This window comes from Platalea leucorodia (assembly GCF_965183815.1).
Source record: "Platalea leucorodia genome assembly, chromosome: 7".
Lineage (NCBI taxonomy): Eukaryota > Metazoa > Chordata > Aves > Pelecaniformes > Threskiornithidae > Platalea > Platalea leucorodia.
Window position 1 is genome coordinate 10,522,309 of NC_138829.1, and position 24,917 is coordinate 10,547,225.

Sequence of the window (24,917 nt, forward strand, 5' to 3'; positions counted from 1 at the left end):
AGATCTCTCAGCCTTTCTTCATAGGAGAGGTCTTCTAAGACAAGCTGATAGGAAAGTCTAACTCATGAAGTCGATGCTGGTGTTATTTTAGTGGACTTAAGGTGCTGATGGGGGTCAGGGCTGCTTACAGCAGTTGATGCTAATTCTCAAAGTTTAAGTGCAGCCCTTATATTTGTTATAAATCGGTTCCCACCTGTAGAAGTCACAAGATTTTGAAGGTTTCGTCCCTTTTTCTTTCTGAAGCAGAGGAGCTTGCTAATCCTCATGATGTAGAGGAAAAAGTGGAAAACATAACCTGTGTGTCTTCTTCACAGTTTAGACTAAGGAGAAGAAAAAGGGCAGTTTAATTACTTTTAGTAAAAAGTCTCAAAAGTATACAATTTAAAATAATTTATAATGTGTGTTTTTTGTTTTCTGAACACTCAGCCTTAGCAGTATACCCTACTATTTCTGCAATTCTGTCAAAGGGTCTGGGCGATCAAGAAATGTACCTTGATTACGCTTCAGAAAGCAAGCAGTGTGAAAGAATAAATTTTGCCTTTGCTGCAAGAGGCTTGATTGGTCTAATGGCTAAGAGAAACATAAAAATGAAACTGTATTTGAACTGCTTTTTTATCCATCAAACACCAGTTAAACTAAATCTCAAGATTTAAGAGAAAAAAAACACTTAAAATTTTTGCCATGTGTTTCCATATGAGCCTTTGTACATGCCATATTACATCTGCCAAATGAATGCTGCCTTGTTTGGAATGTTGTAGTTATACCGGTGTGGAAAATGCATTTCAGGGCATAAACCCTACTTTGTGTAAGGATGCACATTATTTTGTATATTCTTGCCATTATGCCTAGGTTGGAGCTTCACTGTTGAAGTGTCACTAAGAAGTTACACCCTTGAAGAAAACTGCCAAGCAGTTCAAAATCCATTGTCAGGCCTCTTCATCCCTGCAAAGTGGGAATACTACCTTATATTTGCTGCTTGCTTTTCAAGGACTTCCAGGCATGGATTGTCTGGATTGCATTTTTTTTGTGGGTCATACATATCCTTGCGCCTGCCTGTGGTCTGTAAAGCTTCTATAAATAGCAGTCAGTTAACTAAATGAAAGTGTTTTCTCTGTAATGCAGATTTTTGTTGGTTTTGCTGTGTGTGTTTTTTTTGTTTTTTTTTTTTAATTTTTAACTTTCGATCATCTCCTTCCCCTCTTGTCCTCATTAAGGAGAAATGAAACTTCAGAACACCAAGAGAAGCAAAGGCATGTATTTCTTAATTCAAGACTTGACTTAAATTTGTAGTTTTAGCTATATTCCACTGCAAGTTTATGCATGGAGCAGGCTAGAATCCAGTTGCGATAATCTGTGGTGACAGTGCTGGTTGTGGGGCTTGGAAGTAGTTTTGTAGGCAGAAATTGATTTCTGGACATAGGATATGAATCTTTTGCCGCTATGAATTAAGTAATCAGATCACTCTGTGATACATGTTCTTTGTGTTGCCCTGGCAGTGTCTTGAGAAGACCGTGCTTTAGATTGGGAGGTTAAATGCTACTAATCATCACAGCTTTTTCTTCAATATTTTTTTTTTTAAAAAGAAATCTTGCCTTTTTACATGGTTGTTAATAGAAAAATGGTTTCACTGCTTTAATACTGCCTTTGGCGATATGTTTTAGACAGTGAAGGAGTAGGATAGTAGCTGACTTTTTCAATTTGAAATTTTATATGCGTCAGAGATCATTGTTCTAGGTTGTCTTTGCTGGTACAGATACACTTTTACTATAGCACGAACATTTAAAGGTATATAACTGATGTATCTCCTGGTGTGGAAGTCAAAGTTGCCTTGTTACTTGCATGATAGGAAAAGTATTTATTCTAAATAAGAATTAGGGAAAAATTACTTTTTCGTACATGGAAAATCACTGCAAACTTGCTAGCAGCAGCATTCAGCTAACTTGCAGAGATACTGCCTATTGAACACTATTGCGACAGCTTGTTTCTGTCGTTTTTGCTGAAGTTTAGCCTGTAAAGTCAAGATATCTTGATCTGAGAGATGGGGAGAGAGTTAAATTACATCATCATGGAAGAATACCAGCATACTTAGCTTTAAAGCCATTCAAGACTACATTGGCACCCCTTTGTTATACAGTGTAGCTGAAAACGAACTGCAGCAATAATGAACCAATCCATCTAAATCACAGCAGCTGAACGACTGACTGTTCTATCTCAAAATGCAAATGCCTTGTGCAGAATGGATTTAATTGTAAATGTTTGCTTAGTAGGGAATATGAGCCTTTTAGTTTGCGACGATAATCGTGAATACGAAGACCCACAGAATTTTAGGGTTTACATAGCTTGTCCCTGTTCTCATGACAATATTTCAAGTCAGTTTTTTAAAATGTACCATTTGGCTTTATTCTAGCCAGTGAATAGAACTCTAAATGCCCGCTCTCTAAGCGGTGTTTTGAAAACTGAAAGATAAATTTATCTCTATGTATTTAGATCAGGCAGGATTTTCTGTTGTATTTCTTTCAAATCTATGTTAGGGCTTTTATATAGCATCAGATAATAAGAGGAGAAAGTGCTGACTTTCAGAGCTTGGATTTGTTTCTGCAGTGCAGAAATGCCAAGTGTAACTTACAGTATTAGCATTTTCTTTGAGGTTCTAGTAAGGTGCCTCTCAAATAATTAAAAGGTTACTGTTAGGAATTTCTGTTCTCGTAAAAAACCTAAACAAACAACACCCCCCCCCACACCCCCCCCCCCCCCAATATTAAAATCTTCATTTTTTTGTTAAATTCTTGAAACCTGGCTGCTGAATGCAACTAATGAGGATGAATCTCTGTCACCGATTTGAATGAATTAAAATAAAATAGCATTGCCATTTTATGGCAAGGAAAGGAAAATGCTTTCAGAGCTTCACTAGTGAAAAGAGAAAAAGCAGAAATACCTGCCTCCAGGCTGTTCCAGGGCATCTTTCTGTGTAAGGAGAGACAGATAAAACTTTGAAAACACATACACAGACAAAAAGTGTGCGTGTTTCTGCTTCTGTTGGCATTTTGTGTGTGTGTTCTTTAATAGCCTTCACATGTGGATTAGTCCTTCCGAAAAAAAAGGCAACCGAGCCCCCTGAAGAATAGGCCTTTGTGACACTGGAGAAGTTTACTGCGCCAAAGTTATGGTAAGAATTTGTAAATTTTGGCTGCTGGAGTACTTCCTTCCCCTGCTATGTTTTTAATGTTGGAAACTTATAAGTGTGGAATAGAGGGTGTTTTTTGTGTTTTGGGTTTTTTTTTAAAATGACATGCAAACATTCATTTCACAAACTAAACCACCCGTTCACATGATGCTGCTGGCTGTATATAAACACCCTGTTGATCTTGTTCTGCAGAAGTCTTCGCTGGGCTTCCTGAGTCATACAGAAGTGCTCCGCTGCTTTTTTCGGGGCTGTGCTTTGGACTTAGGCTGTATCTGCTCAGATTTACTTTGCCAAATTAATGTCCCTGAAAGAAATGTTTTTACTTGGAACAGGGCCCTCAAAGCCGGGATGTTTTTCTATGTCTCTTTTTCTCCGTGTGTTTAAAATATTTCATTCTGCTATCTTGGGAATGGTTTTTGTTTTGCCTGTATTCCTCGGATAAAGCTGAACCTGTCAGGGAGATGTTTAGTATTAGTTGCAAAACCATCTTCCTCTTACATATGATGTTGTTTCTTCATGCAGATTTTATGTTGAATGTTTTAGTTTGTGGGTAGGCAAAATAGCTTGGGATGAGAGAGCCCTGCAGAGCACGGAGGGCCGAGAGGACGCCGCTAGCCGCGGTGCCAGGTGAGCCTTCCCGGTGGCCTGGGACGCGGCGACGAGCTGTGCAACACAGTTGACTTCACAGGGGTTTTCTGGAGTAACCGAGGGCAGAATTCAAGTCCAAGGCTAGACTGTCATGGTGACAAAATATTTAGAAAACATTTTCTTGCTTGAAACAAAAGCTTGGATTGTGCAACACGAAGTACTGTCCCAGTGTAATAAACGACGTTGTGTGGTTTTTTTGAAGGGTTCTGTGTGTTCCCTGACCATCAGCTCTTGCCAGATTCAGTGTGTTCAGGTAAAACGGGGCATTTTTCCTCCGGACTGTTGGCTTTACAGGCTGGGTTAATTTTCCTCCTTTACGCAATGGGGTTGCAAAGATGTAGCGGCCAAATCTGGCCTCACAGTTTGAACATGGTGGACAGCCCTGTTAGAGGCAATGGAGCAGCTTCTTCTCTTCGGCTGTGGTGGCTCAGCTGCGTTAAAAGCAGTTGCTTAAAACTTACACCTTGTCGTTGGCATAGACTGATCTGGTCCCGAGTAAGCTCTAGGACTAGGCTTGGTGATTGCTTTTATGGGGTTCAAATGTACTGTTCTTGCTGCAATAGGAAACTTTTGTACTGTAGGTGTTTCATCCTTCAATAATAACTGCTATAACTTTTTTTTTTTTTAATGCCTGAGGTTTTGAGATGTCCTAGCCTTACTGATATCTACCCTCTGACTTGAAAGGAAGCCAGAGGTCTAAAGTGGCTGTAGTAGATTGTTCCTTGGGAATAATATAAAATTACTTTAAGATGAGCAAACCTGTGACAGCACAGTGAAGATTACTAGCCAGCCGTATACAATTCAGTTCAACATAACCGCGCCATTTGGAACTAACACGTTTTTTCCCAGTCTAGTGTGTCTTCCGGGGTAATACCAGTTGTAATTATGGAGAAGAGCATGATTTCACATGTATACCGCCTCCTCTGCTTACAGCAGCAGGTGGCCAATTTTTTTTTTCTGAAATAGGGACTTCTCTTGGCTTTACAGCAACTATATAACCAGATAGTCTGCAGAGACTGTATTTTTTGATCTTCAAAGAAGCTGATGTTTTCAAAGTTGCTGTGGTTGTTGGAGTATACTGTCGTTCATGAAAATGGAAAACAAAAGCAAAACATGGAGGGGGAGAATATCCTTTTCCAAGGTTTGCATCATCTCGCATCTTTGCATGCTTGGCATGTAACCTTGGCCCATTCAGAGTGCTGCTCTGAACAGGGCAGAGCTTGTTCTTTGGGCTGCTGCTTTGTTGCTATCTACTAGTTCCTCTGTTGCACTGAGCTGCAAAACCAGCTGCTTTTGCTTTTCATACCTATTTTTACCATCTCTAATTTGCTATTAAGATGTTAACTTCTGCCTCCTGTTAGCCTAGCATGTCTCTATACTGAGACTACAACATGGGGGCAAGCAACCACTTCTGTGCTTTCTCTTGTGCTACCCTTTCACACTTGGAAAATGGTCCCTGTAAACAGCTGCAGTACTGCTTTATTATCCTCTTTAAAAGCTCTGGCTCCTTGTGTTGCTTATAAAAGGCCTTGAGGAACTTGCAGCGCATGTGTACTGAGACTGCCATTCACTGCGATGCCCAGTATTGGTCCCCTTTTTTGTGTCTGTCTGTCTGTCTGGCCTTCTGTTGTCCCTGTCTTAAGACAGTAAACTCTGCAGAACAGGGACTGTCTCATTGTTTTATTTGTACAGCAGGTGGCTCAGCTCCAGATGTGTATCTGAAGTTGCAGTGTACCGCAGTAATACAAATCATTATGGTATAGAAAGCTGTATCTAAAATAGGAAAAAATAAGATCAGATTTACTATTATGAGTTTTATGCATTTTAAGGGTTTTTGTTTGGTTGGTTGGTTGGTTGGTTTTTTTCCTGTGTTCGTCTTCTGACTAACAGGTTACTGGCAGGCATGTGCAAATATCAGTATATATGAAGTTTTCTTCCCACTTTAGGGAATCCTTCTCCCTACGTCCAGAGGAAAGCTTTCTTCTCAGCAGTAGCTCCAGTCTGCTAGGAACAGGCTACTTCACACCAGTTCTTGTTGGTGTCTTGGAGAGGTTTGTTTACTCCCACGACTAGACTGGGTGTGCTTATGGCAAAACCTCATGTTTCTGGAGAGTTTGCTCTTTTCAGGCACCATTTTAGAAGTGGAATGACACACAACAGGATGTGTGGTTGTAGGTACATGTTCACACTTCGTAGGCCGTGCATACCTTTTTGACTATGTACAATCCTGTGCTATTTCTCTCATGATTCATGTGGCAAAATAAAACATGGAGGAACACAGAATTCATTTCTCATTTTTATGCCCAGTACACACAGAATATTTATTGATTTTCATCTTTCTGCTGACTCTTAACAATCCTCGAACCAGTTAGTGGAGGCAAGGAGATTAAAATGAAAGCACGTGGCCAAGCAGACTTGAGGTTTTGTTCCCTGAATTTGATTTGAAAGTTGCAGTTTGATAAAGTTGCATTAATTCTATTTTTTGCCTTTGTATTTTTATAATTGTCCCGAGTTACCTACATGTACTGTTAGTGTTAGGATTTATTTTGTAGCATTTTGAATGCCCCTCCTTTGAGTGGACGATTAGACTAGATCACCTCTAATGGCTCCTTTCACCATAAAGTATTCTGCGATTCTTGACCAGTTTGATATTGGGAATCTCATGCAAAGCGCAGCCTGGTTTTGAAGGAGAATAACAACCCCATTTGTAGAGTTGTTTGGTTTTAGTTTTGATATTCCTTGTGATGGCCATCAAATAGAAAATAAATAGCAGTTCCTCTGTTGTCAACAGGCCTTTTCATTTTTCAGTGTTGGCTGATCTGTTCAAATACAGAAGCTGGGATTTTTCAAGGAAAAGGTTCAAAACATGTAATAATAAACAAACCTCACTAATTTACTACTTGTTGTTAGTGTTCTGGGTCTGTGATTTGGAACCAAAAGTTGGTTTTTTGCTTTAATTACTAGAATGTCTGGTTTACTAAGATTGCTATGTAGCTGTGAAGCTGCTGGGAGTTTTGCTTTCGTTTGTTTGTTTGCTTGGTTGTTGTTGCTGTGAGGCTCGCTGTCAGAAAGTAGAAATGTTTTCGAGCCTCATCCCAGCCTTTCTTCTTCACCCTTCTGTAGTCCCAGGGTAAAAGAAGGGGGAGAAATAGGGGTAGCAGGGAGTGTGGTGGGGCTAGTTCTGTTCTTTCTCGTGCTCTCCAAGCAAGGCTTCAGTTATTTGATGTCACTCATGGAAGTTAAATGAGGTGCCTTGGTGGTCACCTTCAGCAATAGCTGGTTGGCTGCAGCTCCTTGAGTCTCTGACCACGGCAGAGGAGGTGTGCTGTAGATTCACATTGTGTTGCTGGTTGTTGAAGTTTACAGCAACAACCTGTTACAAAAGTAGAGGCCTGGGCCATGAGGTCCAGCTTATCAGCAGTGATTGACAGGATAGTCTACTGATAGCAGAGATGACTTGGAAGCTGAGCATGGCTGATCTGCTGCCCTCAGCTAGCACCAACCCACAAATTTCTTCCTTTGCCCTGATGAGAACAGTGACCGTGCCCTTCTTCAAGGCCTGTTCATGTTGGTCTAGTAGCGGTCCATCATCCTTTGACCGTTATGATGAGCAGCCACCTTTTGGAGTCAGACTTGGTAAACCAGGTGATCCTTAGGGTGATGGATCTCTGCGGTTTGTTCCAGGGTGATAGTCACCTCAAACAGTCGACATTAAATGCTGCTTTATGAATGCCCTTAAGTTGTAGAAGCTTGTTTCACAACTGGTGATCTGGACGGCTGCAACTGGAGTCCCAAAGGGCAGAGTAAATTTTGGACCTGAGGTGCCATTTCACTCAGAAAAGAGAGCCTTTGAGGGCAGGGTTGAAGTCTGGCGCAGCCAGAAATGGGAGACCTTGAGCAGTCTCCAGCCTCTGGAATTTGTTTTATCTGAGACAAGACTGTTGTGTGAAGTCTGGAGTCAGGGTCTCCATATGAAACTACATCAGATCTGTGTTTAGATCTCTGTCTGGAATGAGATAAAAGAATCCCTTTGGGACTACAGCTATTTCTTATTGCTTTATAACCTAAAATCTCCAGAACAGGGAGCTTCCTGAAGGATACATGTCTAATACCAGCTTCCTATGAAAACTTTCACTAATTTTTTAAAATTGTACTTATGACCTGCCATGGATTTTTTTTTTAATTTTTCTACTTCGAAAACTTGATGTATCTTCCTTCCTTTTGCCACAATACCAGGATAGTGCTGACTATTTTGGAAATTGTTTTCTTTGTTCAAATTTGGACTTCCAAATGCAAACACCACCTGCATCTGATACCCTCTTCCATTTTTGCTGGGCTGCAAATGCTGTTAATAAAAGGCGTAGGCATCCCCCATTCCTTGTTGCCCAGGGGAGGTAGGTAGGTCGGTCGAACTGAAGGCAGAGCATCTAGAAGCTGAAGAGGTGGCTGGTGTATTAGAATACCATCCTGGAACTGAGAATCGAAGCCAGTCCTCCCCTGCTCTGCCACAAACTTCCTCCTATATGATCATCTCGGATAAGGTTATTTTTCTCTCTCTGTGCCCCAGTTCCCTATCTGTAAAATGGTGATAACAGCACTTCCCTACTTCACAGGGGTGTTGTGAGGACAAATGCAGCTGAGGCTGTGGGGCTCTTGGATATTGTGGTAACCGGGGGCACAGATGGAAGAAGGGAAATGGTCCGCACAAAAGCTTTCTGTTCTTTAAGCCCAGCGGTAGGTTACAGCACTGATGTGAGCGTGGTTTCCGCTGAAGTCATGGCTTGACTGGTGCCATGTCTTTTCCCCAAATGTTTCCTTGCTCACTACTGCCTGCCTACCAGCAAAGCACTTAACATCCTTGCTAAATGCTATTGTTTGCATCCTTGGTTGCAGGCTCTGAGAGCCCGAGAGCTGGGGTGAGACTTGCTGCTCGTGTGTTTGCCGGCCTGGGCTGCTCGCGCTGACTGAATGGAGTACGTGCTCCTGGCAGCAGCCACCCAGTGCATTTCACAGACTCACTCAGACCCTGGAAGGAGTTAAAAATACATATGAATGGATGTTCCCTCGTGAAATTCAAACTACTGTAGCAGTTAATCTGAGCAAGCCGTGGACTGCAGTCTGACCAGAAGAAAGCAATTGTCCTCAACATAACTGGTTAAATTTCATAGAAACCACATCCTTTGTGTTGCCACTGACAACATAACATTCCTTAACGTTTGATTTCAAGCGGTGCTTTATTACCCAGCTGTACATGCAAACACACTTTCTTCGGAAGAATTTCTGTCCAAAGACACCACAGAAGAGTGCAAACCTCTTTCCGTTTTAACGTGGACTTCGTAGTACTTGTTTATATATAGTACAAGCAGGTAAGAGACAGGAAACCTATCTGCTTAACATTTACATTGTCACATGTCCAAAGGGAAGGCTGTGGTGAGTTGTATATTTGTTCAATCAAATCTCGCTCATGCAAATTGAAGTGTGTTTTGGGGGAGCTTTTTGGGCCAGGAGGTAGGAGTGTACTTCCTTTATTGCTTGCTCCTTGAAACACATAGCTCATGTCATCTTCCTTGTTCACCTGCTTTGATAAATTCTATATTTAGTTGCCTCTGCCCATCCACTTGAACAGGACAAAAATAACTTCAGTGTAATCCATCCTCTCTCTCCTTTCCTCTCCACCCCTCCCCTCCCCTTTCCTGCTGCTGGGTTTAGGGCATTCCGTTGTTTGGGAAGTGGTGGATTTCTTGTTTGTTTTGCTTTGTTTCCTTACAAGTAGGGTTGGGGGGCAGGAGAAAACGTTTATACCCTGCAATAAAATTGTTGTGGAGAGCATGCAAACTGTCAGAAACACTTCCTCCTCTCTTGTAACATTTGCTGAGGGGTCAGAGTGTGTGCAGAGTGCGTGGAGGGAGGTGGAGCAGAGAGGTTGGGAAATGACTTGCATGTGGCATACATCTGTCTGACAAAAAGCCAACCGTGCCAGGGGATAAATAGACAAACAAATAGTGTTTCAGTTCTGAACTCTGAGGTTGAACCTAAAGTTTGCGCAGGAGCAACTCTTCAGATAAGTTTCCAATGGACCTTGACTCCTGTTGTGCAAACATGTAGTAGCTAGCACAGAGGAGACTGTCCTCTAAATCCCTGCTCGGGAGAGGATCTACACATAGGCTGCGCTTTGCAAGGCTTCTCCTGTGTGCCACGATGGGCATATATATATATTGTCATAAAGTCTGACACAAATCCGTGCTGGCCCGAACCCCCAGAAGTATTTAAGCGCCTAACCCCTTGACTTTAGCATGAATTAAGCACCAAATTAGTTAGGCACTTTTGCTAATCTAGCTGTGGATGTTGACTGTTTTTATCTGTGAATTGGATAAAGAATGTCCACCGAACTTACCAAAATGCTTGCTGCCTATGTTATCTGAAATATTACTGTCTTCCACTATTAAGCTGATAGGGATTTGAGGGAAACTGTATTGTTTTGGTGAAACTGCTTTGAGGTGCAGCCTGCCAAGTTCTTGTATCTTGAGCTGAGTGTTGGGTATGTTGTTGTTCCTGACAGACACACTGTCTGGAGATGTAGGGGGAGTGTTCGTTCCCACCAAAAAAAATTTGCTTTTTGTGACTTCAGCGATTTTTACGTTGTATTAAAGGTGGTGATGAGGAACAGAAAGATTGAGGGGGAAAAAAACCTCTAGTTGATGCCTAACAGAATTCAAGTTGTTTCTTGTTGAAATTTTTCAGTCGGTATCTGCTTTTCAAAAGAAAGTGAGATTCCACCCCACCCCCTCTTTTGCATTCGTAGAGTTACTGTAGGACAGGAGGAAAAGAATTGCTTTTGAGAACTGGTCACCATTTTAAAGATTAAAATTCTCCTCTCTTCCTCCTCTTTTGCCTGTGTGCCGATGCCAGCCCGAGCCCCATGGCAGTGTCGGGGTGGCAGTGCCACCCCATTTTGACTTGCAGCACCCTGGGTGACACAGGCGTGGAGGACGACTGACTGGAGGACGCCGGATCACGTAGGGATTGCTGAGACGTGAAGTGTGTCGGGCAGCACGGTGGAACCGCTAACCAAACCTGGCTTTCGCTTAGGAGCCTAATTCCCGGTTTGAACCCCCAGGCTATGAATTTGTGACAGGACTCGCTAGCGAGCCTGCCTTGCCACCTCACCTCTGTGGGGTGGCATCCGACTGCCTTGGCCCCCGTGCTCTGTCCCGCTTTTAAAGCGAAGGGCGCTTGAGTTTTTAGGAACGTTAATTCCTTACTTCACAAGTACAAATATGCGCTCTGGGTGTTTGAAAAGAAGTGGGCCCTGAAGTGTGAGTGCACTTCTTACGCTTCCAGGCATAGTATAATCCTGTTAGTAGCCTGGGTTGCTGCGATCCTACCGGGCAGGCCAGGCTGCCTCGCAGGCATCTGCTGCTCTGCCTATTGAGTCAAGTCAATATCCTCAAAACTGTAATTTTCACTGTAATGATGGATTACGCTCGTCACGGTTTACAGAATTTTGTCTTGTGTGTTTAATAAAAGAAAACTGGTTCTAACACTTATTATTTCTGAAGTCCAATACATCTGAACTAAAGCTCAGCGTATGCAAGACAAACTATGCTTTAATTTTACAGTTGTCTGATGGGACTTTGCGATTTATTTGTTGTTACTTCCTTAATGATGTTGCAGTCAGAGGCACTGTTTTGCTAAATGTTGTGTAAAAAGTAAATTGTAGCACAGCAGATGTTGGTATTTGGATGGATGTCGGTGCAATGGGGGGACAGCAACAGTCATCTCTGTCAGCTGTCTTCAGGCTCGGCAGGCCTGCTGCGTGGTTACTTTGGTGTGTAAAAACAGCTCGTTTTGCAACTGGGAAGTTTGGCATTACATTTGGCACCAAGCCATGTAACTGGGTTAACACAAGTGTTTATCCAGCAATTTTCTCAAAATTGGTAACTTGGAGAAAATGTTTATTAAACTTCAGTACAAAGGAAGGGGGAAATGTGGCTGGAGCTATTCTTTTTAAAAGGCATCAACATTTGTAATGCTGAAAACCTTTTTTATTATTATTTTTATTTCCTCCACCCCTGTCTGTCTTTTACTGTTTTATCATCAGCCTTTTTGCAGCTTACTGTTTATAATTTCCTTTTTAAAGATGAAAACAGAGAAGCGTACCTGCTGAAATACAAAGTATATAGAGTGTCGTAACTATCTTTCTCTCCGTCCTGTGTGCTGTCATGAATGAGGTGCAAAGAATTGAGGAGTGCAAATGAAGCTATTTAATTACCACCACCACCACCCCGCCCTGTTTGGTAGAAATTACAGCTGCAGCATGGAACAGGAGCCCCGATCTGCACAGCAGTTGATTTTCATATGATGAATTACTGTAGATTTTACCTTTGGGTTAAGTACAAGAATCCTTGGAGGCCATTAAGAATTTTTCATAGAACTCCTGTCAATATCGGACATATTTCTTTATGGAAATAGCAACGTGGACTGCATTTTTAGTAAGGAGGGGCAGGAGAAAGCAGTAGTTTTGCAAAGTAGCAGCAGTTTCAATCAGATTTTATACCTGAAATTGGGAACCTGTTGATTTAAGGTGCAGGAAACTTTATCATAATGGAGATATTTAGTTTGGACTAATTTTTCTAATCCATTTTAATATTGTACTGCCCCTGCGATTAAATAGCTAAATGTCTTCACTGCTTAAACAGACTCCCATTTCTTTTGGAAAAGGGAAGATGATTAAACTAGGAAATTTGGATTCTCTGGTGAGAGGAAGAAAAGTATGTAGAAAAACATATTCTCAAACCAATGATGTGACCCAGTAGTGGACTTGTGCTTAGTTCATTTTGTAGTTGAACTGCAATTTTATCACCAAATATAATATCAGGACGGTAATTTTTATGTGGGTCCTTTGTTCTCTCTCTCTCTCTCTCTCTCGTGTTTGTTTGTTAAAGGAGAAGGTGTTACCAGTACCTGCCAGTTTCTGTACCCAAGCGTGGCTTTGTTTAGAAAACCATAATTTGCAAGACAGTCTGCCCACTGCAAAGATTCATTTAGTGTGCTGTGGATAAATGAAAATTGCAAATTAGCCACTGCAAGTGTGCAGTGACTGCTTTTTGGAAACTTTTTTTTGTCTCTTAGCTTGATATTGAAACTGTAATCCTGATGTTAAAATTATTTTCTCACAGTATGGAGGGGGAGGGGGAAATAAATGCAAGAAAGCATTAATTTGAGAATAATCTAAACTTTATAGCTTCCCCAGACCAGAGGGTGGGCTGAGTCTTCATGGCCAGCCTGACTTTTGGAAGACTTCACTGCGAGCGTTGGCTTTGCCTGTGCTTGCCTGTGAGGGAGCGGGGTCGTGCAGCGATGTTGTGTGCTCATGGCCAGGCTCTGCATTACCTCTGTTTAAAGTATGTACGTCTGTGTGTGTATTTAAAGGATGTAGCTTTGCTATTTCAACATGCTGGGATTTGGCCATGTTTCAAGAACGAGGTCCTGAATGGGGACCAATACTCTCCCCATGGGCTGGGCACAACCTGCCCTTCCAGCTGCCCCCGTTGCTGCTGGGACAGGACAAGGACCAGGACTGGGACCAGTGATGGCCTCAGGCACAGCTGGTGTGGCCTGGGGTGAGGGTCAGGCTGCCACCTCTCCCTGCCCTGCCTGTGCTCTCAGCAGCCCAGCGCCATCCCCTCTGCCCAGCAGAGGCCCAGCGCCGGGGACACCGCGGCTTGTCCCTTTGTCAGCACCTTCCTCTCTGACGCAGCAGACTCCAGCCAGGATTGTGGTAGCCACATCTTGGCTCATCTCTACCACACTCTTCCCCCTCCACAAGGTGCCTCTGTCCTCCCCCTTTCTCCTCCTGCTCCCCTCCTGCCTTGCTGGCAACAGCCGCAGGGTTTTCAGGGTGGCCTTGCTTGGCTTGACCCCTGAGGTGGCAGGGGAGCTCCTAGCAGCTGCCGCCTGAGCTGACAGCATCAGATCAGGGACCAGTGGAAGAAAATGCTGTAACCAGAGCATGCGGTAAGCACTGAACAGCAAAGCAGGGTTTGCATGCAGAGTTTTCTGTACGTGTGCATGTACCTTCCTTTGCAGAAGTCCCTGAGGCATGAACATGGCCCCAGATGACCTTCTTCAGGAACATTACCCCAGGTGACCTGCAGGTTTTTCACTCTCTTCTTTTTTTTTTTTTTTTAATATTTTATAAACAAAACAAAGCAAAAAAACCCTCATATTAGTTTAAAGCTTTATTTATGGTTTTCTGGTGTTCTCACACTTGAAGTATGGGAATCTAACTCTTGTGGATGGTTGCTGTAGATGTTGCAAGTTCTCCTACAAACCTGAAGGGTAGCTATAACCTGGCTACACCAGGGATGTGTTTTGGTGTTTGTTTTGCTTCACTTCTTTGGGGGCATGCTAGTAAGAGTGGGAAGATGAACCACAGAGCGGACTGTGCTCAGTCATGGGATGGGGCTTCTAGGATGCAGGTGGTAGAGGGGATGTGTGTGGCGAGGAGCAGTCGTGTGGCGCACTGTGCTTGGAAAACCAGGTGCTGAGGAAAGGTGGGGCCAGTGCAGCAGTCCCTGACCTCTGAAAATCCGGTGGGGCAAGTGCCCCGCAGGTTTGATGCCCATGGAAACTGGTATGAGTTTAGGGCTGGCTGGGGGTGGAGGTGGGGGTGATGTTTGTTTTTCCCCAGGGAATAGGAGCAGTTTTAACAGAGGAGACTGGAATTTTTGCCGTGTCTTCCCAAAACAACAGGGTAGGGCACTGCAGGCTGGAAAGCATAATTCAAGCTCTCGTCTTCCTGCGCCCATCTGCTTTTTGCTTCTGTGTGGTATATACCTTTCATTTTTTATGCTTTTTATAAAATGAAAAGTGGCTTTAATGTACCAAGATGCTGTTGCAACATGAAAATTAATTCGTGGTAGCAATGTCAAGATAGACAAGTCTTTATTTGGTCTTTATTCAGGTGGGTCTTTATTTCATTCCTCCTTGTGTAAGAAACAGGTTTTCGTGTGACTGATGGGAACGCATCTCTCCTGGAGCTTAGAGCTGTTAGGGAGAGGTGTGATGAGCTTACTATAATAGATGACTTTAGGGTTCAAACAATAATAGTCATGATTATATGTATGTGTTTTTAGTAGTACATACCTATATTTCAGTGTTGTAGGACTAAATTGTGGTACCACTCAAATCAAGCAGGAATTTTGCTGTTTAATTATATTGTGACTCAACATTTTTACTGTGTATTGTAAAAACAAATGAATTTTAATAGTGTTTAAGATGACAGAAGTGTATCTAGCTGAGCATGTGACCCTGTTGAGGCAGCAGCGTGGATTGTGCTCCGCTTTATGGCGATGAGACACCTCAGTCCAAGGCACAAAAATCCTTGGCAAAGTTTCTTACGCCTGTGTTACTCAGCTAAGCTTAGCACCAGAGCTACAGTGGCTGTTTGCTCTCACGTTACCCAGTGGTGAAGTTGCTTTAATAAATTCCCAGTATGCAATTAAGTTACTTTGCAAAATTCCTCTGAACTGAGGCAGGCACTCCTGTTATCTGGAGGAGACTTCCATTGCTGAGTTTGGGGTAGTGACTCAGTAGAAGTTATCTGTGGAATACTAAATTTGGAGGCGTAACCAGGAGGTTGCCATGATAACAAATATTAGAACTTGCTTTCTGGGAAGTGCTTCTAATTTTTCCATTGATGGCCATTAAATGGCTCAAGATAAATGAAACGTTTTATTAGAACTAACATGGTCTCTGTGTGCTCCTCCAGGGTTTTGCAGACTTGCTAGTGACGAAATGAAGAAGGGAAATCCAAATTAGCCCCAGCCGTATAAACAGCACACCCTTTTTTTATGTTGCTTCTTATTTTTGCCATTGAAATATTTGCTTAACTTGGCTTTTATGCATCTTTCTATGAAATATTTACCCAGTAACTGTTTGTATAAACATGTTTAACATTCTGCATTGATTTTTTTTCTTGGCACTTTTAAGAAATTTCCTGATTCACAGCATGATCACACAATTACTGGTAGAGCTTTTATTGTAAGTGGCCTAAAACAACTCTGTGTATTTATGTTGAAAATTAGGACTCAAACCCAGAAGCTAAAGTATAACAATACGATGTGTTAATTTCTTACCCTCCATAAATTGCTTATTTATAAAAGTCCATGTTCTGCAGCTTAATTTTTACAAATAGAGCTTTTTTTTTCCGTTTCAAACCGCCTCTGAAGTTGGTCCATATCATCTGTTTTAGAAAAGCTGCTGTTTCCATAAATCTCCCCTAATGTCCCGTAGCCTTTTTTTCACTGTTTCTTTACAATTCCCCAAGGTTTTGATTCGCTTTGTGAATGACACAATGATCTAGTAATGGGAGCCTAGAAGAGCAAGCCAGGGACTCGTGAGTCCTCGCTGCGGATGTTTTCTGTGCGGTTGCGTCCTGCTTTTTCCCTCCCCTGCTCTTGCTTTCCCATGTGCACCCACCCCCCAAGTTACCAGTTCACCACTCGGCTTCACCAACTTTGGGACTTTATTGGGGAGCCCCTGCTGAGTACTTTTCAGGTTTAATGTTCGCAAAGCAAATAAATGCATCATAAAAATCACTCTCGCCTGAGTCTTTGGCTCTCCTAATCTTTTTTTAATGGGGCAGAGTGGGGGAAGGGACTTAAAATCAATTTTTAATCAATTAATGATGCTTTTCCTGAACATCCTCTATCTGTAGGCAGCCCTAGGGGTACCAGCTAAAACTGTGCTTTCAGACTTATTTTGTTTAATCTCTGGAGGAGCTTTGGTTTGTGTGCATTTCTTTGCTTTGTCCCCTCTTACGCTATCTGTCAGTCTCTAGACAGGATTTACTGAAGAATAAACTGGATATGTCATATTCAAATAAGGCATGTGTTCAGATAAGTGCAAGAGCCACAGCTAAGGATGCTTATGCTAAGAGGTAAAATAATTAAATCAGCTTTTAGATGATGTCTAGAAAAGCCCTTCCTTGTTCAAATACACCAGGGTGTGGCGTGTTTGGTGTTTTTGGTTTGGTTTTTTTTTTTGCTTTGTATTTTTAGTAGTGATCATAAAATCTTCGGAGGATTAAGTCACACCCTTTATATAAATACATGCAGTGTATTTGAGAGCCCGATTTGCAGAAATACTGATTGTATTAACTTCAGATTGAGCTCGAGGAATGTTGTAGGTACCTCCCTCCTCTAAGGGAAGATATTTAAAAAGTTGCAGAGGCTTATTAGCTGCTTGTGCTGTTTTCCATCATAGTGTCATGGCAAAAATTACTTGGGGAGAAATAATTGTTCCAAGCATGCTTAATTCAGTTCAGTGAATTTGACACCTCCTCTGTCATTTTTATTTATTTATAAAAATGAGAGAGTTTTGGGCACCTGTCAAAAGCAGAGGAATATGTGATGGCACTTTCTGTTACAGGAACGTTTTATTTTGTTAAAATGCTGTAGCTGCTTGCGAGCATATTACAGAAAAGATTTCTCTAGTTGTGTTGGACACCTCGTGGTAGTTTCAAGTCCTTTTGCTCCCACCATGAGGTAGTGGAGATGCAATTCACTCTGAGATTGTTTTCAGCATAGCTTAAGAAATCGCTTTATACTTTCCTGTAATTTATGTAGCTATCCTTAAAACTGCTGTTTTTCATGAAACTTCATTTACATCTTCTCCCACTGGAGACAGCTGTAGGTTAGGACTAGCCTGACTAAGCTGTGCCAAAGGTAGGAGTAAGGAGTTTTTTACATGCTGATTAATTCTCTTTTGCTCCTTTGGGAATATCTGGTATTGCTTAAATTGATTGCTGTAAGCAATATGGCAACATTTTTGACCTTCTAAACTGAAATTCAGCAGGAAAAAAAAAAAAAAGAAAACCCTCCGTGTTTCAGTTTTACATAACCATACAGCTGAAATACAGCGATAAAAAATACCGAGGTGTCATCGTCTGTAGCGGTGGTGTTGGCTGGTGATCTCAAACCCTTTGACAGAGATGGGATGGGAGGACGTGGTAGTTGTCCATCCCCTGCATGGAGAAAGTATTGGGTGAGAATCTGTTTTTCTTTCTCCGCAATCTGACTTCTGATCTCTCCCATGGCCTCGCTTTGTGAATCAGAGCACCCATTCCTTGCCTTCATTAGGTGCTTCCCATCTGCGCTGTTGTGTAACTAAAGGCAGGGGTAGCTTCCAATATGCCTGTTTTTCTACGCGGGGCGCCCGTAGAGCTTTGTGGGCAGCGCTAAGCCAAGGCTGTTGCTTTCTGAAGTCAGTGCACAGGTGCGGGGGGCCAGGTGAGCAGGAGCAGTCCGCGCGGGGCTCCCAGTGTTGCTCGAAGGCCAGACCGCTCAGCCGTCCCCCTCCGCCCCACCTCCAGGTCCCCTCTTCCTTCCCTCCCTCCCCAAATTCCCCCAAGATATGATAATGAAGCAGGTGCCCTGTGTTGCAGCTTTGTGTGAGCGTGAGAAACGGCAGTGGGTTTAGAAAAGCCAGAGCCAAGCTGGAGGAGGAGGAGGAGGCATTTCTTCTTAACCTGTTGGCAGTCACGTCAGTCACGGCCATGCGGGTTGCCGGCGCGCCGCACGACCGTCCAGCTGCCCGAGGGAGAATAAAGCGGGGAGCGGATTTGCCGTGCCCCGAATTAGCCCGTTGCGACCGTGGGATCCCGCGTTAGGGCCGTGCAAGGCGCGGAGGAGCCGGGCTGCGAGCTGTGGAGCTGTGGCCTGGCGCAGGCGGCCCAGGGGCTGCGGGCTGACCTCCCCGCCGGGGAGCAGGCCCGGCCGGCGGCAGGCCCGGCCGCCTCATTGAGATTCAGGGCACAGGCGGCGCCTCCGCAGCTGTACGCTGGAGGCGGCGGCCGAGGAGGCATCCAGAGAGGGGCCAAAAAAAAAAATTCATCAAAGAACGGGCCCCCTTCGCTGCGCCTCTCAATAGGCAGGCAAACCAGAGGTCCTCCTCTCTCCGCCAGCGTGTTGGGAAAGGCATTAGCATAACCTCTTTTTTTTTTTTTCTTCTTCTTTCTTTTTCTTTTTCCTTTTCTCAAGCTACTGAAAACCTGGCACTGTGTTTAAATATCTTGTTTTGACAGTTTGTTGAGGGAAGGGAAGAGTGCTGCACCAGCCTGGTGGGTGTCTGTGCAGCTATTTTTAAAAAACAAAAAATACATATTTGAACTGAGAGTTTTCATTTGGGTCACCCTAGGCTTGTTTAATTGTTTGGTGTCAAGTCGTTAAGATCCAGAATTAGCTCGCTGCATTTGGAAAGGTCTTGCTTCCGAGCGCTTTAGAAATGCAAAGGCAAGTTTTCAAGCCCTGCTTTCTTTTTTCCAAATCTGTTTTGATTTCAGCTGGTTTTGAAGCAAGTGGACGCATAACCTATTTACTCGAGCAGTAGAAACTAACGGTAAATCCGTGTCCCGCTCTTCGGCGCGCATGAGATGGCAGCTCCTGAAAGCTTCACGTCTTTAAGGAAGCTGGCATCTGCTTTGCCAAAACCTCATTAGGCCGACAGGATGCAGACCACTTCTCGCAGCCATTGAAGTCTCAGAAATGAGTCATTCCGCCTTTCACCGGTGGCACATGAGCGCTGGGATTGGCATAACTTTCGTGTTTCCCTCGGACGGTTCAGGGCTGTACAATCAAGGAATGTCACACGTCTCGGAGCGGGTGGGAACGTAGTGAAGGCTTGCATAACTCTGAAGGCTCTGATATTTTGAGTGTTACCCTTAATTGTAATTAATGGTGCTACTTCTGATGCTCAGAGCAGAAAGTTTAATGCATTATTTATCCATAGATTTGTGGCAGCCACTTGAGTGCATTTAATATGACTGAGACCTTGTTTGCAGTTGGTCCTCCTGGGCTTGTTCTGGTGACTTTGGGGCATAAGAAAGTTAATAGTTGGTCCAGTGCTTCTGTAAATATCAAGGGTATCATTGGATGCTGACTTGGTGAACCTAATGATTTTTTTTTTTTTTCAAACCATCGGTATGTATGAGTTGATTAAAAAAAAAAAAAGCAGAGGCTTCTTAAATATAGTCTGTTCTGAATTAAAGGGTGTGGTGTTGGCTTTGAATGAGCTTGATGCAGCAACAAGCATGCAGCAGTTGGTAAATAAAGATGGATTTTCTTTTGTTCTGCTGGTGCTTGCTGCTCATTATTCTCCACTTACCCCATGAGCTTCCCAGGGAGTGGCAGCTGTTTCTGATGTTAGACACTCTATCAGTGGTAGACAGCTCCAGATTCGGTGAGATACTGTTGTGGGGAGGAGAGGAAAATAACCTAACCCTGCATTATTGTAAATCCTCAGTAGAATTAACTTTTCATGAACCAAAAGAGTTTTGTGTTTAACTTTTTCTGAAATATTCAGGCATAAGCGTGCTTTGCAGTACGTGTTACTGTGAAAAAGCTTTTCTGGCATGAGATGGATTTACATTCTAAGTGTGTGTTAAGTATTTTAATGTGCAGTGTGTGGGGGCAGACACAAGGCAATAAAGGGAAATCGGTCTATAGCAATCTTGGTGTATACTTCCAGATATATACAGTTTGGGAATCTTTGCAATTTGGAAATTGCTTGGAGTAAACAGAATGGTACATAAAGATTTTAAATAATAAAGCTAGCAAGCTACAGAGGAGTCGATTTGGTTCCAGGATTTTATATGTAGGATTTATAACCCATGCTTTTGCTTTCCTGTCTCTGCAGTGTTAGCATTCTGTTACTGAAAACAAAGAAGGCTCTGCCAGGGCATTACACAAGCAATGAATCACAGAGGAAAAAATGTTTTGCTTTGTAAATTGTTCACTTTTCCATGGTGGATCATTATTATTATTTTTTTTTAGGGTTGTCTGATAGAACTTGCCACACATGCTTGCATTTACTGTACTTCGTACAATTCTAGTGTGACTACATAACTACTAATATTAGTGACTTCAAGTAAGTTCTTGCTTATGGTTCTTAAAAACAAAACCGCAACAGGAACAAAAAACAGAGGGCAAAAATTGAAACAGCTCAGTTCACTCTTCAGGCATGACAGCTTACTGAGTATATCAGAGGAAGGAAAAGGTGTTAATGTTTTTCAGTCAGCTTTGTCCCAGCTGACTGTTCCACGTAAATATTTTTTGTCTGTATTGACAAACTTCTCTTCTGCCTAAAATACTTGGATTTGCCATCATGATCAATGTGGTCCTCCTCACAGGTTGTAGGAAGTTTATAGTGGTTTAGCTAATAATGAAAATAGAAATTTGTTTCTTAAGAATATGCACTTTGTACATTTTCTCGATGACTGTGCTGGTGAGTCTGTGTTTCAGAACTTCAGTAGAGGAATGATAGTTTGCTCAGGCTTGAATGTAAAATTCTATGTACAGATTATCTGATTGGGCAGTCACACTCCAGGCAATGTCTTGCCACTTTGCTGCAAGATGCAGAAGTATAACCTCAGTGTGGTATATAGTAAAATTTATACCACAGATGCTGCAGTGTGCCTTATACTGTCCTTGGCAAGAGCGATCATCAATAATATGTATGCTTGCCGTGTTACAGGATTCATTAAGCTCCAGACATGTGGAAAAAGAAGTTTAAAATCATGTTACTGATTTGCAAATTAAAAAGGTGGATCAGGAACCAGAACCAGCTAAAGCAATAGATAAGGGAAGGTCCAAGCAGAATGGTCCTTGCAGAATGCCTGGCAGTAATGAAATCCTTGATTTTTCACAGAGGAAGAGTGAAGAAAGAGCGAGTGTGGAGGAGGACGCTATATATGTATGGAATACACCATTTTAAAGACTATGTGATTAATGCTGTTAGATGATGTGTTTCTAACAGAGAAACAGATCAGTGGAATAAAGCTTTAAGAAGGTATGAGAGCCAAACATAAGCATCTCATCTAAGAGGAAGAGTCTCTTGTGGCAGTACAGTGTAATTTTGTGTAAAATTATGCATGCTTCACTGAAAATAACCAGATAATAATTTCAGAATCTGCAAAAAATATATGTCTCCTCTGTAAATACCGATGGGGAAGACGTGTAGCATAGATTAGGGAGTTAGGGAAATGGAAACTCTCTGTCTTGCCCCTCTTCAGATGTTTTTCGTCCCATCCAATCTGGATTTAGTCCTAAATGCAGGTATGATAAGGGGTATGAGATGGTTCCTAGGTCTCCTGGGTCTGCTTTATGCAAGACAAGAAAATACCAACGAGTCAGGTACGTAACAGTGCGTTCCAAAATCACGATAGTCTGGGCAGCCGCCTCCCAGCCTGCTTACCTGGCAAACCTCTCGGCAAGAGCTGGGCTGAACGTGCCATGTATCTTCTTGTCCCTGTAGTCACATCTGTGGTGTAATAGTAATGAGATTGTAGTAATCTCATTGATCTGGGCTGAGTTGGACTGGTAATTTAAATGTGAAAGGCTTCATAATCTTCTGCTGATCCCAGAAAGTTTTCAGCTTTTAATTAAGGTCAGAATTAAAAAGATGACAACAACAAAACGTTCTACATTTACTGCCTTGTTATAAATGTTAAGCCATGACAGCTATAGGTGAGTTCTTCTGAAATTCCTAAAGCAACGATGACATTTTTGTAAACCCCTTATAGGTTAGTAGAACACTTGCAGCTGTAACGAGACATCTGTAAAAGAAAGACTGAGAAGGTTTGCGCTCATTCCTTTTCCTCTCATCTTCCTTGTCTGGTGCCCTGTTTCACCCGTGCAAATGGATGTTTGCTGCAGACATGGCTGCTGTTGGAAAGGTAGCTCTGTGTGACTCTCTCCTCTGGTTAGGTAACTCTTAGTTTTTTTGCTTTAGGTTAGAAGATTAAAAGCCTAACAAGGGCTGAACAGGTGAAAGCAGCAGCTCGGGGTGCATGCACCCGTGGCCGCGTGGCGTGGGCGGTGGCGTTGCTTGTGTTTCTGTGTGCAGGAGAGAAAAGTATGAGCCTGAACGGAGAAGAAGTGACACAGCTGGTGCCTGAAGCAGGTTGAAACTGCACCGCAGAAGGAGAGGAGGTCTGTGGGGAGAGGAAGGAGGCAAAGCAGCTGCAGGGGAGTTCCTGGGGCAGGGTGCACATCGCTGGGAGAGAAATTACTGGCGGAGGAGAGCTGAGCAGCAGGAACAGAGGGTGTGAGCGTAGCCGGGGAGAGCAGGAGAGCAGCAGAAGTTTGCCAGAGCCAGTAAATCTGGGGAGCCTTTTCTTCTCACTGGTCTTGGTGGTTGTTTGAAGAGCTCGCCAGCAGATGAAACCGTGGTCACTGAGTACCAGCCGCTGCAGGGGCAGCCTCATGGGGCGCGTGGGCAAGCTCCTGCTGCAGCAGACCTGAAGGAAGCTTGGCTTCTAGTCTGCTCCCTCGTCCTCTCCCTGATGCTGAACAAATGAGAAACCATACTGGAGGGAGGAGAGTATAGCTGCTGCCCAGCTGTGGGTGCTTAGTACCCACCACTTTTAATTTTTTTAAATCGGTTGTTGTTGGGGTGAGCAGAGTTGGAAAAGTGTGGCTGGTACCCCGATCTGAATAGCACCTTGAGTGAAGCCTTTGTGGGTTGGTTGAATAGAAACATTACTGCAGGACCTAGAGGCCCAGACTGACACCACGTAAAGCTATTTGAGGTTCTGGAGAGGCTGCCTGAGAAGATGACAACATGGACAAGGAGCAAAGGGGGAAACTGAGGCACATTGACAGAGTCACCCAGAAGAGCCACAGGTGGAACCTCCGTCTTCCTTCTTTGCAGCCCAACTGAGTAAATCCAGTAAATAACTGAGGTTTTTATCAACTCTTTTCTTTTTATTCTACGGCTGGAGATTTGAATGTGGCTATAACACAGTCACGCGACTGTTAACCTGCGCAGGTTACTCAGATGAGCAGTAGCATGGTGTGAGCAAGGGATGTTTTCCCTGACAAAGGTGAAAAATCTTTCGGAATAGGTGTTTGTTTTCTTCTTTGTGGTGGCTATACATCATCCAGTGTTTTCCCCTTCATATTGTGATATATCATCTCGTGTTTCACGCTTGAGATGTTGTGAGAGGAGTGAGTGATGTTATGTAACTTAAGCAGAGAATTATTTTCTTATGTTCTAAAACTGACTGTTGGTTTGATAAAGCAGTTGACTAATTAGTAAATTACCCATTGTTGTTTAAAATACTTGCGCTGCAAAATGTAAATGAAAAAAATTTCTCCACTTGTCAGTATGAAAAATGACAATAGCAAAAATAATACATAGGACATCTGCTCTGATTTTTTTTAAGATTTAAAATGCATTTAAGGCAGATGTTGCAGAATTTGAATGGAAATCGGAGTAGATGGAAGAACAAAACATAGCTGTTTACCTTTCATGAAGTCCCATTTTTATGGGACGCTAGCAATATCTGAATCAGTGCCTGTATTTTTCCACTGTTTGTATCAGAATGAACTGAATGTTCTTACAACTGCTGCTATGTCAGGATGACATATAGTTTCAATATTTAAAAGAAATTATTGGCGAGTCAGTGTTTCGGGGTGTTTTCTGATGATCTCTCCCTTTACCCATCCTTTCTTTCCAGGAGAATACATAAAAACATGGAGGCCGCGGTATTTTCTTTTAAAGAACGATGGCACGTTCATTGGCTACAAGGAACGACCGCAGGATGTCGACCAGCGGGAATCACCTTTAAATAACTTCTCAGTAGCTCGTAAGTGTTTTTACGTGCTCCCTCGTCCAGTTTGGGGGTTGATGTCTTCTTGTAGTCGTAGCGCCTGTAAGCTGCATCAGTAACATTCGAATCTGCGCAGAGCGATGTGTCCAAACACTAAATGTGTTTATTTAAGATGATAAAACCCCGCTGTGTTTCTCAGGAATGACTGCGATGTGGAGGTTTGATGCTCTGCTTTTTTTTGCCATTTTCTACTAATTTACCGTTTCTGGTTATAGAATAAAACGGGGTTATTTGTTAATATTTTGTATGTCTGTTATGCAGCAAGTTGCTTTAAAGTGAAAATTAACCCAGGCACGTGTCTCGGTACTTGGCAGGTAGGCACAGCCTAAGCGTTTCAGCCTCTGTCCTGCCACCAGATCTGGATTCAAGTGGCATTGACATAGGTCAAAGTTATTTGTTTGTTAGCGTAAG

The 24,917-nt window shown here is 42.9% G+C and overlaps 1 protein-coding gene across 4 annotated transcripts in view; it reads left to right on the forward strand.

Moving 5' to 3' along the window:
- The window catches only part of AKT1 (AKT serine/threonine kinase 1), a 75,546-nt gene that overhangs the window by 15,050 nt on the left and 35,579 nt on the right, over positions 1-24,917 (forward strand). For 3 of the 4 annotated variants that reach the window (XM_082316816.1, XM_082316818.1, XM_082316817.1), the window contains exon 3: positions 24,354-24,482. In XM_082316816.1, coding sequence (XP_082172942.1) covers positions 24,354-24,482 — 129 coding nt within the window. Of the gene's footprint in view, positions 1-9,119; positions 9,199-24,353; positions 24,483-24,917 lie in introns of those variants that run through there. The other variant, XM_082316819.1, reaches the window with a different exon arrangement.